General features: G+C 39.1%; 1 protein-coding gene and 1 long non-coding RNA gene across 3 annotated transcripts in view; one reads left to right on the top strand and one right to left on the bottom strand.

Moving 5' to 3' along the window:
- MAN1B1 (mannosidase alpha class 1B member 1) overlaps positions 1–20530 on the bottom strand; it is a 36137-nt gene extending 15607 nt beyond the window's left edge. Inside the window, exons 1-9 of the mRNA XM_072633100.1 lie at positions 20225–20530; positions 16297–16405; positions 15439–15566; positions 12679–12839; positions 10883–10995; positions 6006–6191; positions 2957–3105; positions 2139–2327; positions 663–853 (exon numbers count right to left, since the gene is read on the bottom strand). Coding sequence (XP_072489201.1) covers positions 663–853; positions 2139–2327; positions 2957–3105; positions 6006–6191; positions 10883–10995; positions 12679–12839; positions 15439–15566; positions 16297–16405; positions 20225–20353 — 1355 coding nt within the window. The 5' untranslated portion in view covers positions 20354–20530. The remainder of the gene's footprint in view (positions 1–662; positions 854–2138; positions 2328–2956; positions 3106–6005; positions 6192–10882; positions 10996–12678; positions 12840–15438; positions 15567–16296; positions 16406–20224) is intronic.
- Positions 20531–20552: 22 nt separating this feature from the next.
- The window catches only part of LOC140519750 (uncharacterized), a 41854-nt gene continuing 38908 nt past the window's right edge, over positions 20553–23498 (top strand). The window contains exon 1 of one of the 2 annotated variants that reach the window (XR_011972276.1): positions 20553–21054. This is a non-coding gene — a long non-coding RNA (uncharacterized lncRNA). The remainder of the gene's footprint in view (positions 21055–23498) is intronic. The other variant, XR_011972277.1, reaches the window with a different exon arrangement.

Raw genomic sequence — 23498 nt, 5'->3', positions numbered from 1 at the left:
AATCCTTATCTAGGATATCCACTCATATCGTTCTTCTGTTAAAACCCTTGAATGGCATACTGCTATCCAAGTAAAGTTATAATTCTTAGCTTAGAATTTCTGTGGTCCTACACATACCAGCCCATAATATCTCTCCTGCCATATAACTCCTCTCTATATACTATAATACTCCAGACAAGTACTATTCATCCTCTCCTGAAGAGACATTGTGCTTCCCCACTGTTGCCTTTGCTCACAACTGTTCCCCTTATGCCTAGGATCTAATCCTGCCCCCTCATCTCCACCTGTAGACTTCTTATCCATCCTGTAAAGCCCAACTAAAATGTTGATCTTCTCCAAAAAGCCTTGGATGGTTCTCCTATTCAGTAATTAATGCTCCCATTCAGAACTCACTTTGTTTGAATATCCATAATGCAATTATGTTATTACTTTATATTGTACTTGCATGACACAGAACCATCGCAGGACATGAGAACCATGTAGTGCAGAAACCAAGTCTTATCCAAATTCCTATCTTTTCTAGTGTCTACCCACTGCTCTGCATACAGTAGGCACTTACAAAATGTTTGGTGAATTCAACTTGGGGATGCCAGCAGAGGGATAAGGTACAAATTGAATTCATAAAGACCTTTTTTTCCAAAAGTACAGAAAACAGAACTCACTCATTTTCTTTCTTTCCTCCCTGGATCCACTGCTTCAGCAAATATTCATAGTAGCTGTCAGCTCGGGCACCTAGAGTATAAACTCCCAGGTGAGTAAAGAGGCCACTGTTGGTATTGATAAACATGGGAACCAAGCCATCATTCTTCCCTGATAGGGAATGAACATGTTTCATCACTTTTTCCACCGCTGTCTGTAGCATTCAACAGAGGAAACAGGTAAAGAACAAATATGTGAATGTCATGGTTCTAGAGCTAAAGTAAGAGGTCAAAGGAAAAATAGCTAGATGAATCTCTGAACATCCAGTCTGCCTCACTAAGTTTTATTTCCTAATTAAAGTTGGCAGAATAGGTCTTCATGAAAAAAGCCAAATGTTGCCTGGTAGCCTTCAATTCCCAGAACCAAACAGCACCTGGCTGGAATTTAACAAAGGCTTAACTCTAAATGAGGTTTATAAAGGCAATTCAGACACTGGTACATAACATTACCGTAATTTAGGGGCCAGTAAGTTACTGGCAGGATTTTTCTGACAGGGTACAGAAGAGCTTAATTTACCTTCCTAACAATTCTTAAGTCCCTGGTCAATTTTTATTGCACCTAATGATCATGAAGCCTTTTACTTTATAATTTGCCTGCCACTGACCAATGGTTGATATGAAATGATTAATAAATCTTTGTTAAATTCTTGATGAATTTTATTGACTCACATAGCTTCCTGGAAGGCAAAGGAAAAACAAATCTGTTTTCAGACCTCATTATGACCTTTAAAAGCATCAATTATGGGAGATGAACTAGATTATCTCTAAAGGTCAGTCCAGCTCTAAGCTTCCTTGAATCCATGCACCTATAAAGCAGCTTCTAAATTACACATTAAAAGAAGCAGAAGCTCACCAAGAATAACTCAGATTGGAGTCATTAAAGAGTCAAACAGTCCCACAAGTTCAGATTTTGAAACCTAAAGACTGTTTTGTATTTCAATTAGCAGAGAATTTAATTGGGAACCACAATAATGAATAGCTACAAAGGAATAAAGGCAGTTATGTGCCTTTTTAAATAAATCTATGGGATTTAAAGAATGTTAAAGAGAAATGACTTCCATCTTTCCCATATAAGAGAGAAGAACCCATCCCCTAACCAATATTTTCCCCCATAAAGATTAAATCCCAACAAACTTAGCCAGATGACTAATTAATGATGGTGTCTGCTAAGTTAGTTTTATGCTCTTTATTTGGGACTACAAACAGACTTTTATTATTATTAATTTTTATTATTTTACTATTATAATATTTATTATTATTATTTTATTATTAACCTTTTTTTTGTACAACTGCTATAGCACACTATAAAATCAAACCTCCTGCAATAATTAGCAAAAGATAAAGTTAAAAAATGGGGATCTAAGTGGTTCAAGTCCTGACTTATGGTAAAGTTCCTCTTTTCCTGAGAGGGAAATATCTACATAACTAGTTGGTCTATACCTGGAATCTCATGTCTCCAGTGAGCCTAGAGAGCTCTCTAAACTCCAGCTGGATGCTTGTCACCTCTGCCACAGTGCTATCAGAGGTCCACCGAGGAGGGTGGGCAACACCACTGCCAATGTTTACATCAGAGTATGGAATCCTGGAGGGGGTGTTGAATGCTGGCATTAGCCGATTTCCAATATCTTTCTAATAAAAAAGAAAAGAAAACATTCAACAAAACATATACAAGTCCTTGAGAACCTACCTTTTTAATATGCCGCTCTGCCTATGTATTATCCCCCTTTTTCATATATCAAGCTGCAGTCATAGGGTATCTAAGGAAACAGCTACAGTGTAAGGAACACTAGAAGACAGCTCAAAAATCCAAGGTTCTGTCTTTGTCCTATCACTAGCATGCTGTGACTTTGGCTGGGCAAGTCACCTAACCTCTTTGAGACTCAATTTTCTCTTATGTAAATGAAGGATAATTCTTATCTTACAGGACCACTAAAAGGTTTGACTAAGATAAAATACCATCTATACTAGAAGGTACTATAGAAATGTGAGGGATATCTGCCTGTACCCAACCAACTTAATATAAACTCAGATATAATTTGTAATCATCACTGAATCACATTTCTTAAAAAATTTTAAATGGAAGAGCACAAAGATGTGATTAAATTGCTAAATATGACTCTAAAGGAGTAAATTATAATAAAATTAGCCCGACCCTTAGCCTAAACATGGCAGTAACAAAACACAAGGAAAAGATTAGCAATTCAGTGACTTTAAAGGGAGAGAAAAGTACCTTGAATTGGGAAACTCAGACCACTTACTGCCTTTTCCAGAAAAAGACTATCTCCAGATAAATGGTAGGTACTCAGAAGTCCACCCAAGATTCGGATAGTACTCTCAAATAGATTTACATCCACATTTTTTCCAAAATTCAATTCCGTCTTCACCCATGCCTTGGCTTCTTCAAATTCTATGTTGCAAAACAAAAAAGGCCCAAGGGACTGAATTGATAAGGATATTACTTGCATATATTCTAGATCCCCTCTAGCTCTAAATCTATGATCCTATGGTCAGGTTTGAAAATTTAACTACATGACTGGAAAAATTTTATTTCTATCTAGAAAAGAAATTTTCTATGTGAAGGCTAACCCTGTTTTTAATTGCCAGGATACCTAAGGAGAACGCCAAATAAGAAAAGTTACAGACTAGTTTGTCGACGACACAGGGGAAGGGGAAGGGAATAAGCATTTACATAGCTCTTACTATTTGCTGGGCAATGTGTTAAGCACTTTAAAAATATTTATCACTTGAGATGGTAAGGGTCAAGATATAGCCAAACTACTGAAAATTTTAGAAAATTTAAAATTTAAAAAAGTATCTAACAACAAAAAACCCCATCACAGTTTAAAATACCTAGAGCACATCCTTTGGGCAAGTTGGAGAGGTGAGGAATTTTAGAACTATATTACCCACAACCCTAAGTAGGGCCACAAAGCTTAAAATTTAAATAGAGAATACACTGGAATCAGGGCATGTGTACAGCAGACCAGATCTGTACTAAGGCTAAATATAATCATCTTTCACTAACTGACAGCTCTCTTTATGATTAAAGAAGACACAGATTTTAGATTTGACAAGCAGATGATCCTACCAGGATCCTATTTTAAAGATGTCCAGACTTAAAGGCAGCTTTAAATTTAATAATCAATCTTGTCCCAGATATAACTGATAAAATACAATTTCCTTAACTCAGAAGAGATCAGGGACTATGAATGTAAAATGTTGTCAAGACATGGGCACCTACAATACTGGCCAATTTGCTCAATTATTTTTCTTTGTTAGTGGGAGGATTCATTGAGGGGTAAGAGTTAAATGGCTTTAATTAAAGAAATGTGTAAACAAAAGGCACCAAATAAGATTTTTAAAAAATACAAATTAAGCTGCCCAGTAGAGGGAACTCTACTCCAGTTGCCCAGACTTCTTTTACAGCCTTGAGCAGCAGAGACCTCAGTAGGTGCAGTCTATAGAGCAGGCTGAAGCCCAGGGTCACACAAGTAGAAAGTGATAGACAAAGGCTAATATGAGGAGAGACAAAAAAAAACAACAAAAAACCAACCCAAAAAACAAGTAACTGTGACTGTCATAAACTAAAACAAAAAACTCTTTATGCCTATGGAAATCTCTGCCTGCTTTAAATACATATATACATAATGGAAATAACAGGCTCATTTAGGGCCACCTCCCAACCAAATGCCTAATTATGTATCTAAAGAGAGTCAAGTACATTATTTTATAAATGTGCTTCAAAACAACACAAATGAAAATCAATAATTTTGATCGCCATACAGGAATAAACAGTTAGGAATACTATATATCACTGTGGTTTTTTTTTTTTGTTTTTTATATGTAGAGATTACGGAAACGTGGATAAAACTATAACGATGTTCACTATGTTTATACTGTGCAAACTGATAAGACATCATAGTTTCACACAGTTGGTCAAAACCTTGAAAAGTCCTACCATCAGGACACATTTTCTCCAAAAGAAAATAGTGCATATTATTAATTTATTATGTCAATTTATTATTATTGTGTCATTAATTTATTAATACAAACAACACATTTTCTTAAAAGATCACAAAGTACTTTCCTCACAAAATTCCCATGAGGTACAGAGTGCAACTCTCATTCCCATTTACAGATGAAGAAACTGAGATATAGGAGGTAGACTTTGCCACAGTCACAGTTATTAAGTACTGAAGGGGGAAACAGATCTCTACTGACTTTAAGTCTAGCACTCTTTACATTACTCCACACTATCTCTCTTTAAAAAGGTTTCCAAAAAGAAAACCCTGTGATCCCCTCTATTTTAATGGAGACGTTAAAAAAAACACAGGCCTTTATTTAATGGTCAACAGATATTAAACCACTACTGTCAACAGGTTAAGGAAACACCCAAATATCTGCACTTCTGCCACAAATGTTCACTCAAGCTTTCATTATGTCTCACTTGGACAACGGCAACAAGGTGTTGTGTCCAATCTCCTTAAAAAAGGAAGGGAGCAGCACACAAGACCTACAATTTTGATAGCCAAAAAAGAATATGCAATAAGGGATACTGAATACCACCCTAAATTTTTAAAGTTACATCAACTTGTGAGAATAGCATGATACCATATAACTAAGAGACTTTTTAAGAGGTCATGTAGTCCAACCCCTGCCATCAGACAGCACACCTTTCCCAATTCATTCTACACATCATTCCCATACTAGTCTTCAGGTTCCTTGTCTGCTCAAAAACTTTTTATGACTCCTCTCTCCTTAGATATGAAGCCTACATTTCTTAGCCTGACGTTTAAGGTTCTCCACAAACTGGCTCCAATCTATTCCTCATCTCCTCCTCTTTCTCCTTTAAGTACTCTACAGTCTAGCTAAAATGGATTGTGCACTATGCTCCCCCTCTTTTTTTACCTCTGCCCCTTTTACTCCCACTCTTTCCAACACCTGGAATGCTTTATCTTCCCTTGTTGGCATCCCAAGCACACTTCCACAGTCAGCTAAAACGCTACCTCTTCTATAAAAATACACCTTTCTCCTTTGATCACATAGCATTTTATGCTTCTTTTATGTACTTAACATATTCTAACTTGTAATATTTCTGTTTACAAGTCTTTTTCCCTTCTACCATGTAAGCTGAGTGGTGGGATGAACTATACTTACCTTTCAATGTCCTCCAACTCCAATATGGTACATAAATGTTTGCTGACTAAACAAAAGGCATCAAGTGTTTGGTATACTACTTTGGGACATGTCTGACAAAGTATAATTTCAAACAGGGCTCAACCAGGAGATATGAATAATAAATAATACCTTCTTTTAAACCCAAAATCCACATGGTGTCCAGGGCATCGATTATTGTCAGACCAAGTCCAAACCACTCACTGAATGAATGTGTCAATGGCTTTAGCTCGTCATGTCCCCAGGCAAACTTTTTGTATCCTTTCCATGCATGGCGGAATGCTTCTATCACAGCCTTTTGCCTTTCATTGATGGGAACTATAAAATTAAAGATAACAATGTCTTTCAATAGAATAAAAACACTGACATTCTGAATGAATATAATAAACAAGTCTCAAGATCCTCAGGAGGACCATCTGTTACTGTGGAGTTATGGTTGCTATGGACACTGCTCTCTAAACCTCTACTATACAGAGTCAATAGTGGGAGACATGGCTTGTCACAGTAAAAATAAAAAATAAGGAACTTCATTCTTCCTCAGAGCTCAGAGGGAAAAATGGAAAAGAGTTAAATTGACATGAAATAATGGTTACCATGAATCTGGCAAGAAATCTGTTTGCTCAGGAATTCTTCAGAAAGCTTTAAAATCCCGAAAGACTACTATGGCAATATGGTATAGTGCAATGGTTATCAAACTATAGCCCCTGAGACTTTCAGGTCTTCACAAGGTCAAAACTGTTTTCACAGTAATACTAAGACATTTAAAATTTTAATATAGTAAATGTTGATAGATATAATCTACCTAAAAAGCTCCTGGGGGAAGGGGTCCTCAATAGTTTTTTAAAATTTATTTGTAAAGCGGTCCTGAGATAAAAAGGTTTGAGAACTATGGGCATAGGGGAAGAACATGGGATTTACAACCTTAAGACCAATGTTTGAATCCCAGTTGTGTCATTTTTTTTCTGTTAAATTTGCTAGGCCTATCTCCTACTCTAGAAAATGAGAGCATTGGACTAAACTCCTTTCCAACTCTAAAATCCTATTACATTTACTTCATGGTCACCATAACCTTTTTCACCTGGTTCAGACTACCCTGCCCTCCCTAAGCCTAAGAGTTGCAGTAGGTGGGACACTCATTTGCCAGATCTAAAAGCCCTTTTCTCCCCTCGCACCACAAGGTACTAGGTCCCATGAGTTTTCAAAACACAAGCATGACTGTTTTAGAAATGCCTATATAGATGAACAGAGATGTTAACACCTCTCCCCAGTTACTAATAAACTTACCTATACCTGACAAACCTCAATCAAACACATAAACCACTTGTCTGAGTCTGCAATGTTACAGAGATTGTGTACTTTGGTAGTATTATATTCCATCAGCAAGGTTTCAAAAACAAAACATAACAATCCTCTCCCCCTCTTTTTCAAACTGAGAAGGACCAGGATATGACTTTTCCAGGATTTCACAGCAAATGACAAAGCAGAAATTAAAAGTTTGAGTACCTGAATTCATAGTCTATTTCTCAATCATATCATATTACAACTCAATAATTTAAGGAGTAAAATTGTTACTTCTTGTTATCTGTTTCCATATAACACTTATCTATTCTATTCAGCTGATGGAAAGTCTTTAGCCATTTAATAAATAAGTATGTACAGCTCTGTACAAGGGACTATACTAGATGGTTAAAAAAGATAACCAAATGATAAAGATAACCCTTACCCTCAAGGAGACAGTAATATACAAGTAAAAAAAAACCATTTATAAGACAAGATGTGCCAGATGAAACATACAAGCCAAGTTATTATAGAAATACAAAGTAAGGCAAAATAACGATGTGTGGAAGGGATCATTTCAACGAGGTCTTTGAAATTTCTTAGATTTTAGATAGTTTTTGACAATTTTGCAAAAAATACTTCCCCCATCTACTCATTTTAAAAATTATTTTATGTACATCAAAAGCACACCGATCTTGGCTCTAATAATTCCTTTTAAGTTTATAAATTTAAAAAAGACATCTTCCCTTACTAAATAAGATAAAGATATTTTGTTCTCATATTTTTCACAGTCCTTTTTTAAAGTCTTGTGTAGGTAACTGGAGAGAGGTAGTACCTCTACTGAGGTAGTAATAAGGTATGTGATAGGAGCTCTAAATTCATTTTTTAACCTAAGTACTACAATGTTTCTATATACACTTAGGAACTAATGAGTCATTTCCCCAGTTTTTGTTTCCTATAGATTTATCAAATGTAAAAGTTTTGTACATATGTGGTTAGATATCTGCTAAACAGATTCTATTCATCAACGTATTTCTCTATTTTTTGTTCAATACCAGGTAGTTTTGATGATAACCACTTTGTTTTAAAGGATGAAAATACAAGATCACCTTAAACAGCATTTTAAAAAGTGTACCCTTTGATATTCTTGTCCATGTTTTTCCCATACATCAGTATGATCTTGGTGTACCGAAACCCCACTACAAATAGAAATTAATTTGAATGGTAGTTACTTTACTATACTCTGACTGAAACATGAATAGTAAAAATCCTACCAATTATTTAGATATTCCTTTATTTCGGTTACTATTATTTTATAGTAGTCCTTCTAGAGATGACATATACTCCTATGTAGGTTCATTCCCAATTATCTTGGGATTTTTGTCATTCTTAATATATGTTGCTAAGAAGTAAAAATGCAAATTATATTTTTAGATTATCATGTGTCCTGTAACTTCAGCAAATTCGTTTACTGTTTCCATTTCTTTTTTGAGACGTTTGTATTTTCTAGACAATAGCACCTGCAAATATAATGATAAACCCTGTTGGCATCAATGAATACTTTTAAAATGTATTACTACAATCAACTAACATTTTACTCAGTATTTTTGCAACTATATTCATTAAGAAAACTTATTTTTTCTGATATTTCCTTTTTTAGTTTTATTTTTCCCAGGTTTAAAAATCAATACCATATTTGCCTCACAAAGGTGCTGGATAGTTATTTCATTTGTTTCTCTATTTTTCAGTATTCTATAATATATGGATTATATCATCTTAGAAAATTACAAAGCAGTTTATCTGTGAATTTATCTGGGCAACAAGAAAAAATTGTGTAATTAACAAAATACATGAAATAGTAAATGAAAGAACGAGTGAATAAAACAAGGCCAATAAAACTGACATAGAAAAAGAAGAAAAAAAGACTGCAAACAGGTGAAAATTCCATATGAAACAGGAAGAGTTCACAATACAAAAGAAATTAAGTCTGGGAAAAACAAAAATAAAGCTAGCAAATTTGAAAATGTAAAGAAAACAAGTGGTTACCTAAAAATATAAAATTACCCAACTGATAGAACAGGAAATTAAATACATAAACCTATCCTAGCTGAAGATAGTTTTAAAAGTACCCCCCCCGCCCCCAAATTACACAATTAAAAAAAACCTGGCCTGGAAGGATTTACAGCCAAATTCTTTTAAACTTCCCAAGAATAAGTAATCCATAAATATCACACAAATTATATATAAAAATGGAATCCTACCCAATTGCTTTTATAAGTAAATATGGAACTCGTCAAGATAACACTAAATGTCACCAAAATGTGTATTCTCTTTAACTTCTACTAGACCTATACCTCAAAGAGATCAAAGAAAGAGGAAAAGGACCCATATGTGCAAAAAATATTTACAGCAGTTCTCTGTTACAGCAAAGAACTGGAAGCTAAAGAAGTGTCCATCAAATGGAGTATGGTTGAACAAATTATGGTGTATCAACCTAATGCAATACTGTCCCATCAGAAGTGACAGAAGGGATGTTTTCAGAGAAGCCTGTGAAGAATTATATTAACTGATGCACTGAAGCAGAGCCAGGACAAGCTATACAATAACAGTGTTAAAAAGAAAAATAACTTAAAATGGTCATTCAAAGAAATAGAGGATTTTCAGGCATTCTTGATGGAAAGACCAGTGCTGAATAGAAAATCTGATTTTCAAACACAAGAATCAAGAGAAGTGTGAAAAGTTAAACAGGAAAGAGAAATAATACGGGACTTAGTAAAGTTGAACTGTTTATATTCCCACATGGAAAGATAATATTGTAACTCTTGAAACTTTTCTCAGTATTTGGGTATTTGGAGGGATTACATACATATAGACAGAGGGCACAGGGTGAGTTGAATAGGAAGGGATGATATCTAAAAAAATTAAATTAAGGGGTGAGAGGAATATATTGGGAGAAGAAAAGGAGAAATGGAATGGGGCAAAATATCTCTCATAAAAGAGGCAAGAAAAAGCTTTTTTAATGGAGGGAAGGGGAAGGTGAGAGGGAAAAAGTGACTCTCATCACATTTGGCTTAAGGAGGGAATAACATGCACACTCAATTTGGGATGAAAATCTATCTTACACTACAGGAAAGAAGGGGAGGAGACAAGTGGGGTGGGGGTGATGATAGAAGGGAGAGCAAATGGGAGGAGGGAGTAATTACAAGTAAATTCTTCTGGGGAGGGACAAAGTCAAAAGAGAGAATAGAATAAATGGGGGATAGGACAGGATGGGGGGAAATAGTTAGTTTTTCACAACATGACTATTATGGAAGTCTTTTGCATAACTACACATATATAGCCTATATTGAATTGCTTGCCTTAGTGGGGATGGGTGAGGAGGGAGGAAGGGAGATAAGTTGGAACTCAAAGTTTTAAAAAACGAATGTTGAGAATTGTTTCTGCATGCAAATGGGAAAGAAGAAATACAGGTAATGGGGTATAGAAATCTATCTTGCCCGACAAGAAAAGAGAGAAGGTGGAGATGAGGGAAGGGAGGGGTGTGATAGAAGGGAGGATAGATTGGAGGAAGGGGTAATCAGAATGCATAGTGTCTTGGGGTGGGGGGAGGGGAGAGATGGGGAGAAAATTTGGAACTCAAAATCTTGGGGAAATAAATGTTGAAAACTAAAAATTTATTAATTTTTTAAAAAATAATTAATAACAAAAACATAGAAAGGAGGGAGGACTACCTGGTTTTTTCTGGTTTTTAATTTCCACTGTTGAAGACTTATGACCTGGCTCTTGCATTTTATTGGAAGGGGGTTCTGTGCCCTGGTCAGGCTCAATTACTGCACCTCTCCAGCTACAAGAGACAGGGAAACAATAATCAAAATTATTTGAGAACATAAAATTTATCAAATAATTAACCTCCTATTTGTTTTAACTTTTTAGTAGAAGCTGTAGTGTATGTCTCTACATCAAAGCTTAAACCTTATTAGAATACAGGGAATAATACAAGACAGTTAATACAGTCTAACTTCTGTGGTATGATGCAAAGACTGAACACAACGGGTTGTATTTAAGACAGGTAAGATTCCCTGGGGGATAGCAATTCAAGATGATGATGTCTTTATGGAAGGACAAAAGGACCACAGCCCTTCAAGGAGAATTCAAACGAGTAAGTTCTGTGAAGTGACCACTCCTAAAGATGAAAGGGGAGTTAGTATGAAGGTCCATCCTATCATAGTCTTGACCAGAGCAGGATATCAGCTGTTGTTACCACTTATTTTGACCAAGAACAAAAGAGAGTAATTAAGTCACTCTGCTCCAGGCATAGAGTTTTCTGTTTACTAAAGTTTAGTGAGTCCAACCATTTAGCAAAAGGAAGTTAATTACTATTTCAGTAAGCTACAAACCTAGAATTCTGCTTTTTATGCCAAAGCTGGGAGTAGGCTTATTGTACCAGAGGTGGAATATTTTGCTACTGCTTGAGTAATGCTAGGTTTTTTTTGTTTGCAAACATAGAATACAGTAAAAACTGCTCTTTACTGAGCAGATTTTTAAAAAAATCAATCCCAAGTTATATCTAAGTATCAAGCACCTTTCCTAGATTTTTAGAACACTCAACATAGCTAAAAATTCCACAAAACTTGCCTAATGGTGCAGTGTTGAGGGAAATATCTTCAAAAATAATGTTTACATACAAATGTATTAAACAATAAAAATGTTTTCAGCTATTTAAATACTGAGTTTAATAAAAAATTCTTCAAGTTAAATACATTAAAGAATAGTATGTTTATATCTATCTATCTATCTACCTATCATAGCCAAGCTCTAGGCATTTCAACGACTGCATAACGTAAGGATTTTCCACATACATTAAAAAACGCTGCCAGATAAATGCTAGACACCATCATTGTGAGTACTGTAAACAATTTACAACTGCTAGAACTGAAAGTACTCAGCTAATGGGAAGAGAATGCCACCTCCACAATTTTCATTGCAACCTAAATGGCAGGAGGCTGCCAATAACTCAAAGAATTTAATTCAGGAGAGTAGATGGAGCCACAAGGCAGAGGAAAGACAGATTAAATATCTGTCAATGCGTTTGGAGGCTCCATTCCATCTCCTGACTTTGGCTCATTGTCCCTACTTCCACCATCCCTTCCACAAAATACAAACCTTCCCAAACCCCACCTTATTCCGTTTCAAAACGTAGGAGCTAATGGATTTAAAAAGGGAAAAAACCACTGGGGGTTAGGGGGAGGTACAAAAAGTTTTATCACCAAGACTTTTTTTCACATTTTGAGAAAGGTTTCTAGACCAGTTTTTTCTGCTTTTTATTTTTCATGTAACCTGCATAATTATTAACCCATAACAGTGGAATCAAGAGATATAGTCAATATAGTCTGGAGAAGGGAAAAGATATGCTTGTTTTTTGTTTTGTTTTGGGGGGAGGAGTCAGATTTTCTTTCTTTCCATAGCTCAAACCATCCTAATATCTACATTTTATCTTGCAACTAGTAACAAGATAGTGTTATGATACCTAATAACAGTCCTCTCAGATTTGTTTTCCTTGCTGGCCTGGCCATGTTCTTCCTCCAGCCTCTTGGTATCATCATCATCATGTGACCTTTCCTTCAAATCTTCCTGTGGAGCTTTGATCTGTAGATTCCCAAGTCTCCCTCGACGAGGATTTCGGGCTTTCTGTAAGAGATGTAAGCATTTCCCATGAAATTACCTGCATATACTCTACTGGAGTTTTTTAATATCCCTACCCTCCAGCACAGTAGAATGGCTTACATCAAAGAAAACATGAAAATTATTAAAATAGTATACAGAATTTCAGGTGTCCATATATAGCTTCAGATCCTTGTTTCTATGACACACTAAAACAAATGAGAAACTATCAGACTAGCCAGCACAACTTGACAGAAATTCTAAAGACCTTTCCTTGATAACTTCCTCAATGCATGTAGTAAGCTATCTGTTGACACCCTGGACACTTACAAACAGCAACCTAACAGAGGCCCTGAAGACCAGTATCACAAATCTGAAATGAGGAAGACAGAAGTGTTACATTCATGGGAAAAGTGTCTGTAGTAATTTAAGTGTGAATGCCCAATTCTCTACAGATCCATCAAAGTTGTTATAGACCCCTAGATGAAAAAAGGGTTAGATAATGTAGCAAAGTGAAGAAGGTGGCAAAACAATGCTTCCAGAACTGTTACTTCAGAACTAGATATTTTCTTCTAGAACTGGAATTATTTTCTCAGCTTTATGTGAACCTACCTGTCCCTCACCCTTATATAGCTCTACCTGGATTTCTAGCTTGCCAAACTTTTACCAGACCCTTCTTCTTCTCCCCCTAATCACATACACTGTAATAAAGTGCCAACAGTGGTTAGGGCAATCATGATGACTGTTAGAGTTCAAACTATACAGAAGATTCAGTCTACTGTACAGCAGAGGCTGTGCATAGTTTACTCTCCAAACTAAAAATTCTGGTGGTACATTACAGAAAAGGGAGAAGGGCCCACCCTTTAAGGCTTTAACCACTGAATTCAACCCCTGCTAGCTGTGGGGTTAGAAGCGTCCTTTTTTAGAAACACATTATCCTTACCAACACAAGTCGTTTACAAAGACTGCTACAAGTCTACTATAAGTGTGGGGAAAAAATCACCACTAAGGACCTCTATGGAACACAATGGCCCCAATCTAGTTCATTTTTTTACATGCAAAAAGCGAGAAAATGTAACTCCTCCAAATAGAACATATGAAAGAAAGCTCATTTCCTGCCATACCACCCCCTCCACATTCATCCCCCAAATGACTTCCAGAAGACTGGCTTATATAATGCTTTTAAGCAATAAAAATGTACTTGCAAAAGGGGAAAAATCACATGTTCCTTTCACAAAATTACAGAGCATTAATGGACAAAAATGGGGCCAATAAAACCAATGATGTGCTTTTTTCCTTTTTAAAGATGACAATAAGCTAAGGGTACATACTGTACCCTTAGAAACCAACAATATGTTTTTTTCAAGCACACAAAAAATAAAGTACTTATAGCCATTAATGAAGCACTATGCCAGTCTCTTTCAGTAGCTTTTATATAATCCCACAAATATTTCTTCCATTAAATCAACTATACGTCAGAAGTTACATTAAACTTCAAGAGATCACTCTTAGGAAGTACAAAAAAGGGGCATATTGTGAAAGCTCAAGGTTATGGATTAGATAAAACTAAGTAAAAGGTACTCAAAGAAACTATGTCACATAAATCTCCCTGGACTTTTGAGATATCAATATTTGCAGAACCAAACAATAAATTAGGAGGAAATTCTTCACACTGAAGCAAGAGTCATCACAGCTGTGCTCTTTATATTTAATTCCCAACGTATGCTTAAGGGTTTGTTTATATATTTGATTAAGAAGCAGTGTAAAAGAGGAAAAACATGTCTAACCTAAGTCTTAGGAGGTAAATTAAATGTAAAAGTATAGCATTTTTGAAATGCTTTTGCATTAATCAATGGGAAAATTTATTTAAATAGAGACAGTAAAAATAAATGTAAACAGAAATGGCTTTTTTTCTGAGAATGTCTCTACTTACAGAATTAGTTATGATGTTTTATAAGCTTTGGACAAGTTACTTGGCCTTTTGGGCCTTGGGATCTTTATCTGTAAAACAAAGACTTTTTAATAAGATTTTAGAAGCCCCTTCCAGCTCACATTCTAGGAACTAATCAGGCATTCCTCCTAGCCTTGCTTTGAAACCCTACCCCCATATCTCCAATTAAATCTAAGGGGTTATCATGCCATCATCAAAACACTTTTTAATGCACTTTAAGAAACAATGGCATTCTTAGCACCTTTGGGGAAAAGTGTACCCTCACACTTCACACTTACGGAGAAAAGTGCAGAAATGCTAGCATGTGATGCTACTCTACAACAATAGTGTTAGCTGAACTACAACTAAGGTAGCGCTGTGGATAAAGCGCTTGTCCTCCTTTCAGGAAAACTGAGTTCATATGCAGTCTCAGACATTTACCAGCTACATGAACCTAGGCAAGTCACTTAAGCTGTTTGCCTCAGTTTCCTCAACTGTAAAATGGGGATAATAATACCTACCTCCCAAGGTTATTGTGAGGATCAAATTAGATAATAACTGTAAAGTGTTTAGCACAGTGCCTAGCATTTAGTAGGCACTATAAATACTACTGTTGCTATATTGATTATTATTTACACTATTATAGCTGACTACATGGTTACCACAGCTTCCATTATAACAAAGTCTGTAAAATACCTGAGGCAAAATCTCAGGAAAGTCACCCTGATTAGCATCTGCTTTCTGAGGAGCTGCTAAAACAGCTGGATTTAGTTCAGGAATGTCAAGTTCTATCTTCTGTTCTTCTGATGATCTGCTGGTGAAGGCTACATATGAAAGCACATCTTAGTATATAAAATGCTTTGAGGCGTAACAATGATTAAAAATCATTAGGAAAAAAATTTTAACATTTATTACCCATTTACAATAGAAATATACTCTCCCAGGAAAGTTTTTAGAGAGTCAAGAAAAGGAAGTAATGAATGATAATCACTCAACTCCAAAATGCTTGACAGTTTAAAATCTTTCCTCCTATAAACCTGAGGTCACAATATTTTGACAAAACTATTACTTTTCAAAACCAAATAAAATATAAAGGTAAGTCAGCAATTTCTCCTGGAAAACTAGAACAGAGTTAGTCTCTTCCACTAAAAGCAACTGTCATTAGCAAATTTAAAAGGGATCTAATAGCTTACTAGAACAGCCTTCTACTAGAAATACAGAATATTAAAGAACTACAATTTTGATTTATGATCAAATTGGTTTTCTTCAATGACTTCCATCCTAAAACACCCGACAAACTTCCAAGTGAATTTAAAATGGAATGAATAATAAAAAGACACTAGGAAAGCAACCAGATTATGCCATATCAACATCCAGACCTTTTCCATAGAGTTAATGAGACAAGCAGTCTGGCATCTCTACTGACCTTGATGGTTCATCAATCTGGTGCCATGTCATGTTATCCACAGGCTCATTAATTCACTTTAGAGCTCACCTCCTGCTCAATCAACATGCAATACAAATATAACTTTTAGATGCAAACTGTTCTGATACCTCTCCCGTGGTTAGCCATATTGATGTAGGAAATGAGTCCACAGACAGCGAGAAAGGCAAAGAAGAAAAGAATTATATTCCGCTGTAATCGTGATAACTGCTTCCATTTCTAGAAAGAAAGAGAGACATTTTTTCTTACTGAAGATAATACAGTAATTGAATAGAGCTATTGAAAAATTTCTACCACACTCCAAAAATAGTCAGAAAAAAGAATGCAAGTGTTAAGCTGTTGTTTACTTTGAATAAGAATAATTATTTCTGAACATGTTATACCCTGCTCGGATAAGGAAAATAACATAACGTAATAGCACATGCCACATGAGAATATAGAACTTATTCCAAAACTCTTTCTAGCCAAACTCACTGGGAAAAGAACCATGAGGTTCCTCAGGAAGTCAACTTTTTTGCTTTATGTTTGGTTTACATATGAGCCTTCAATCAGCCATGTTTCTCATTAGCACACTAACAGGGATATGTGAACCTGATTATAATAATTATTTGTGTACATTTCTAAGCTCTCATACAGTAAGTTCTTTGAAAGCAAGGACTGTGACTGTACTGTTTTTTCAGCTTTGTATCCCTACAGCCTAGGACATTGTATACAGTCTAGGCTATTATATATAATAGGTCCAAATGTTAATTTGATCAAGCAAGGAAATATTTATTAAGCACCTATTATACACCAGGAAATGGGAACGCAAATATAAAAGAGAAATTAGTTCGGGCCCTCAAGGACTTCACAGTCAGTAATAATATATTTATTCAAACATGCCATCTTTTAAGGAGAATAGCATATTAAATGGAAGAGATAGGTCAAGGAAATAATGCAATCTATAGCACACCTCTAACCACTGTAAACAAAGTTGTAGCAAAAAACACTCCCATATTTTTTTCAGACATGAGAATTTATATTTCCTACTTTCTCAATTGGGGGAGGGGGGTAATGGGAGGGAGGTAGAGGTGTATATTAACTGAAAAACATTTTATTTTAAAAATAAAAGGAGACAGTATAACTTGTTGAGCAGAAGAGTGACATAGTGAAAAACAAAACAAAACTCCAAACCCCCCAAAAACACTCTTTCAGCCTGGGGGGTTGGGCAGGGCACGATACTGTATAATATACAGAAATGAAACTGGAAGCTTCATACAGTATTCTAAAAGATCACAAGTAGGTGTTCAAGCTGTCTTTATCCTAGAAGTAGTCTTTCAAAACCCTCTTGTATCACAGGAGAATTTGCCAGCTCCATCAGTCTCTTAAACATCTGGCAATGGGCTGTCCAGAAATGTGGCTGGATGCCACTGTGGGCATCAATTTAGAGCCAGGTTTGTCTGTCAGCACTCAATTTAAGTAGGTAGCAGGGTCACAGGTGGCTACGGAGCACAGATTTTCTCAGAAAGGATAGAATCCCTGACATCAAGGACTCCCCACCAGCTATCTTGCTCTTTCTGTTCTGCAAGGTTGAGCAGCAATGTCAAAGAGAACAAGAAAATATCCCTGCTCCCTGAAAAACAAATGTACCTCTCAATCCCAATCCTAATCTTTGAGGGGACTGAAGGAAGAAGGGAGTAGGGAAGTAAGTTTGGCACCTCCTGCCCTAGAATGTACAAAATTTCCCCTTTACCCTCCAAACTCAATACTACTTCATTTCTTCTATGTGACTAGTCTTGGTCCAATCCTCTAGCAAACACATTCTTCAAATTTCCTCCTCCTTCTACTCACACCACCCTGGGGGGCCCTTTTCTGCCTGGTCCCATCTCTCATTAAGCCCAGGTCCAGTACCACTTCCCTCTCTATCCCTATCATGAACATCAACTCTTCTCAGTAGTTAACTAATCTTCCCAGTAAGCCACAAATAACAGGAAATAAGTGTCAGCACGAATCCCTCCCATCCTTAGGGTCATTACTGTCACTATTTTTACTACTGCTATTGCCACTCATACTAAGATTACTACCCCTACCCTCACCCTCGGGTCCCTCCTGCCCGGGCCTCACCGGATAGCAGAGCTGCTACAGCAAACAGCAGGTAGCATTTATGATCCTTCAGTGTTTCCAAAGTGCTTTACATACTTTATCTCATTTGATTCTCAGCACAAACCCTGTGAGGTAGGTGTTATTAACCCCATTAATAAAAAGAAGAAATCCCAGGTTGAGAGACAGATTAAGTAACCTGTGTCCAGATCATAACACTAGTAAGCGTCTGAGGTTGATTTCAAATTAAAGTCTCACTGTCTCCAAGTCCAGCATTCTGTTTACTAACCAATGGTACAAGCAAACACTACCCATCTACTATGAGCAACAGTTCCTTGATGTATTTATCCATGCAGTAATTTCCTTAGAAAAGATTTTTCCTTTTCCATGCTCCATCTAATCTTATTTTCTAGCTATCTCTATACTGTGAACTTTATATCCTGATTCTCCCCAAGTATGTGTTACGTGTGGTAGAACAGCAAGTTTTCTGTCTTTCTTGGGGGAGGCACAATTCCCATATGGAAGTCTACCTTTCTTTAGGCCTCAGAAGAATGGGTAAATTGATGGTATAGCTGACTATGAGGGCAGTAAGAAAGAGAATAGAACAAATATTCCTATTTCTTGAACCAGATTAGGTCCCTGTCTCCCAATCAAGACCAAAGTTTTCTGTTTTCTGACTCCCTCCCTCCCCAGACAACTCCCTGGCCTCTCCCCACCTGCAAATCTCCCACTTCATACAGTCAAGAATTTACTGTCCTTCCAACACCTCTCAGTAATTCAGTTCAGTAACACTGTCCTCCACCAACCAACCCTCCAATCTACCAATATTCTAGTCTTTCCCCAAAATGATAATAAAAACTCAAATCTACATAGTTTGATGCCTAAATATTATTGTTCCTATTTCATAAATGAAGAAACTAAGGCTCAGAGGTTAAGGAATTTATTCAGAGTCACAGGTCCCTAGATCTTCCTCAGCCTCACTGCTGTCTCATTCCCTAGTTTCCTCCTCCTCCATTCTTTCCTCTCCATGTCCCAACCATGTGCCCACTCCAGATCTTCCCCAGCCCAGAATATAGTTTTCTCACTCACTCTTAGCACCCGCTCCTTGACTCTCCCAGCACTTTCACTCTGGGCCTCCCTGAACAGCTCTGCAGTTCTGTCCCAGTCCTCACTCTCCTACCTCTCCTATGCCTGAGGCCTTATTATCCCCATCATGTCCAGCTTAGTTCCCAACCCCAACTTGATCCCCAGCTTCATTCACCAACTGGAACTTCCTCTATTTTTCCACCCTTTATTCTGACCCCTCCATAATCTTGGGTCACCAACAAGCCCTCCTTGTTTAGCACAGTGCCCCCATTCTCTGAGTAAGACCTCACCAGTTAGCATGGACGCCCCCTCCCACAGGCCCAGGCCTGCTTCTCATCGTTCCCACCAAGACCATCCACCCAGGCCTTTCCCAACAAGCCAATCCTCTCCAATCTGCAACACCCCCACCAGCCCCACCCCCTCCGCCCCACATGGCCCGGGGTCTCACTCAGCACTATCACTGCCCCAGAGCCCCATCCTGCCCAGGCCCCCCGGCTCACTACCCGACCTTACAGCTCCCAAAAGGCTCCCGCCCTTCCCTGGCTTCAGTTCCAGTCCACACCAGACGCACCCAGCTCACCTCCATCCCATCCACAGGTGTCAGTTCTGCCCCGGCCCGCCTCTCTACTCCCCCTTCTCCCCAGCCCCTACTCCAGGCCTGCTCCAGCCCCACGTCTCTGATCCCGACTCCGCTCTCCACGCCCCCACCCCTGGGGCCACTCCGGGTCTTCCCCGGCCCCCCAAGAAGAAGCAGCGGCTACCCCCGCTGCCCGGGTCCCAAACCCTCCACCGCACGAGCTCACTCCAAAGCCCCAGAGCCTTCTTCCCTCCCCGGCCCCCAGGCCCTTCCTGCCCCCCGGGCCCGGGCCTCACCCGCCAGCAGAGGCGCCGCCGCCTCCAGTACTTGCTCCCGCCGCCGCCGCTGTCAAAGCCGCCCTGGGCCCGCTCCCCCAAGTTCAGAGTCACGGCGAAGAAGTCCTGCCTCGGCGAAGGCGGATACATGGCAGCGGCCGGACCGGGCCAGCGGCCGAGACACGTCAGGAAGCCCGGCTAGTCCTAGCCGCGAGCTCACCGCCTCCGTGCCGCCCACCGCCAACAGCCATAGCCACGACGCCGCCGCCGCCGCCGAAAGCTGCCGCCGCCGCCGCCCAGACCCGCGCGGCAGAGGTCACATCCGGGGGCACGCTGGAACTTCCGGGGCGACGCCACAGTGGCAGCTCTAGCCCACCCGCCCTGACTCTCTGGCGGCAGCCGGAGGAAGGGGGAGGGCACCAGCTACCGGAAGTCCCTGAGGTTGGACCCCGCCCCCACGCCGGGAGCCGCTGGCATCCGTCCGTGTGCGTCTAAGTACCCTCTTTTGAGGGGCGGCGGACAAGTTTGGGGGGGACTGAACGAGAGAGAACCACAGCGTGTCAGAGCTGGCACGGCTTGGTGATCCCTGAGGCCAGCTCCAACCGTCCATTGTACAGTTGGAATAAAAGAAAAAGACTCTTGAGCCAGACTGAAAACCAGAGTCCTGCATTTTTTGTCCGAAGCTCTGTCCCGTACTGGGGCTCCGTGTCAGGAAGCATCTAGCACGTTCCCAACTCGGCGCCAAGTACCGGACATAAACACGCACACGCACAAACACCCTGCCCTCAAGGAGCTCCCAGTCCGAGGAGGGAAACAGCGTGCATGCACGAGGTACCGACCGGATACCGGAAGTGAGTGGGGGAGGAGTCCCCGAGGAAAGGCGCCTCGATTAAGGGGCTGGGGGCGGCTCCTGGGAAGGCCGGACTTGGGCTCGGGCTTGGGGGAAGCCGGGGAACCTAGCGGGTACAGAGGAGAATGGAGCGCGCTGCTGGGGCTCGGACAGAAGGCTCTCAGGAGTCAGGGAGCGAGGCTCTCGGTCAGGGACAGAAGGGAGTCCACCGTCACGGCGTCAAAGATGACAGGGCGTGTAAGAAGACTGGAAATGTGGGAAAGAGCTTGAAAAGCCAAACGTCGTCCAGGAAGTATGGGGGAGTCCCTGCGGTTTACGGAGCAGATGGGTGGCATGGTCAGACCCATGTTTAAGATCCCTGGCACCCGAAAAGGCCCGGAGAACTCGGGAAGACCAAGCATCAGGCTGTTGTAATAGTGCTGCTGTGAAGTGATGAGGGCACGGCCGGGGAGGGAGCAGAGTCAGAGGTGGGAGGGACTGGGGTGCTAAAGGTTACAGGGTGCAAACAGGACTTGACAATAGATGGGCCGTATAGGAGATGAGAATCAAGAGTGGAGGAGTCTGGGTGACTGGGAGGATGGTGGTACTTTTATCAGTAATAGGGAAATTTAGAGGAATATTTGTGAAGAAAGATGAAGAGTTCAGTTTTGGATATGTTGAATTTAAGATGTCTATGAAAGATCCAGTTTAAAATGTCCAGTAGATGCCAAACTGGAAGTTTAGAGAGAAGTTAAGGCTGGATAAATAGATCTGAGAATCATAGGCATAGAGATGATAGTTGAATCCATGGAAACTGATGAGATTCCCAAGGGAAGTCCAGATGGGAAACAACATGGTGTAGAGGAGAAAGAACGCTGGATCTGTTTTAAGAGACTAAAAAAACAGTTCCCACATCTATCAGTCTCTCTGTGTAACCCTGAACAAGATAATGCCTCTCTCTGAGCCTGTTTCCCTATCTGCAAAGTGAAAATGTTTGACTAGATTATCTCTAAGTTCCTTAAGGACTGCCATTCTGAGCCTGAATCCTCTCCAAATCTAGGAAGTCTCAGGCTCTGAAAATGTGATGCAGTTCTAAAAAATACATGTGTCCTAGTCACTGTATAGGATGTGAGCTTGTGTCTCCCACCCAGAATGGGAGACCTCCCCCTCAAGTTACAAAGAGGTAGAATTTCTTTAGTACTGGGGACTCTATAAACAGCTAGGTGGCACAGCGCATAGTGTATTGGACTAGGAGTCAGGAAGACATTCTGAATCCTACCACCGATAGTGTGTGCTCTTGGTCAAGTCATTTAATCTCTATTGGCCTCAGTTTTTTCACCTACAGAATGGGGATAATAATAACATCTAATTCTCAGGATTGTTGTGAGAATCAGATGGAGTACATGAAGCCTTTTGCAAACTTAAAACACTATATGAATGCTAGTTATTTTGGCACAGTGAATAGAGTGCCAAGCCTGGAATCAGGAAGCCTCATGAGTTCACATCTAGCCTCAGATACTTATTAGCTGTGTGACACTGGGAAAGTCACCTAACCCTGTTTGCCTCAGTTTCCTTCTCTGTAAAATGAGCTGGAAAAGGAAGTAGCAAACCACTCCAGCGTCTTTGCCAAGAAAACCCCAAATGGGGTTAACAAAGACTCTAAGACAACTGAAAAATGACTGAACAACAAAATTATTATTCCTTCTATGTCTTGGATAGAGTTTTGTGAATTGTTGTATTTTGTGCCCTTCTGATAATAATGCCCTTAGCTTGGCTGATCCTCAGATCATAGACAAATTCAGCATCCCTGGCCCATTTGAAGGAAGCGAGGGAAGCCGGCTCAGTTTGATAGATCCTGTTTGCATACAGCTGTCCTGTTCAAGAGCCCATGGTCATCTCCATGCTGTGATGAGTGAATGAAAAATTATTTATTAAGCACTTATTATGTTATATTAAACTTATTATGATGTAAATTTGCCCAGCATTGAGAATATAGAAAAAGTTAAAGAGTTCCAGTTTGTAAGTAGCTCATAGTCTTACTGGGGGACACAACATATATAAATCACAGACTTTCCTACTTAAGATCATAGATTTGGTACCAGAAATGACCGTAGATATCCTGTTGAACCACACCATTTTATCCACAGAGGTTGAGTGAGAGGTGAGACTTGAACTTAGATCTGCTAATTCCAAGTTCAGCATTCATTCTTCTGTTATACCATGCTGCCTCCCAATATGTCCTTTAGGGAGAAAACTTAGGTAATTTATTCTTAAATAGATGCCATACATTGGGAGTATAGACAAGGTGGGGGACTTGAATAAATCCCTGTGTTACAGATCCGTAGTGATCCAAAAGGCTGACCACCAGGTTATCACTAAGTTCTATGGAAGAAAAAAATGTAATACTGACACTGTACTCTGAGATTTAGATTCATCTATCCCCAGACAATTTTATTTAACATTAAT

The sequence above is a fragment of the Notamacropus eugenii genome, chromosome 1, assembly GCF_028372415.1.
Source record: "Notamacropus eugenii isolate mMacEug1 chromosome 1, mMacEug1.pri_v2, whole genome shotgun sequence".
Taxonomy (NCBI): Eukaryota; Metazoa; Chordata; class Mammalia; order Diprotodontia; family Macropodidae; genus Notamacropus; species Notamacropus eugenii.
This window is presented reverse-complemented; position numbering and strand designations above follow the sequence as displayed.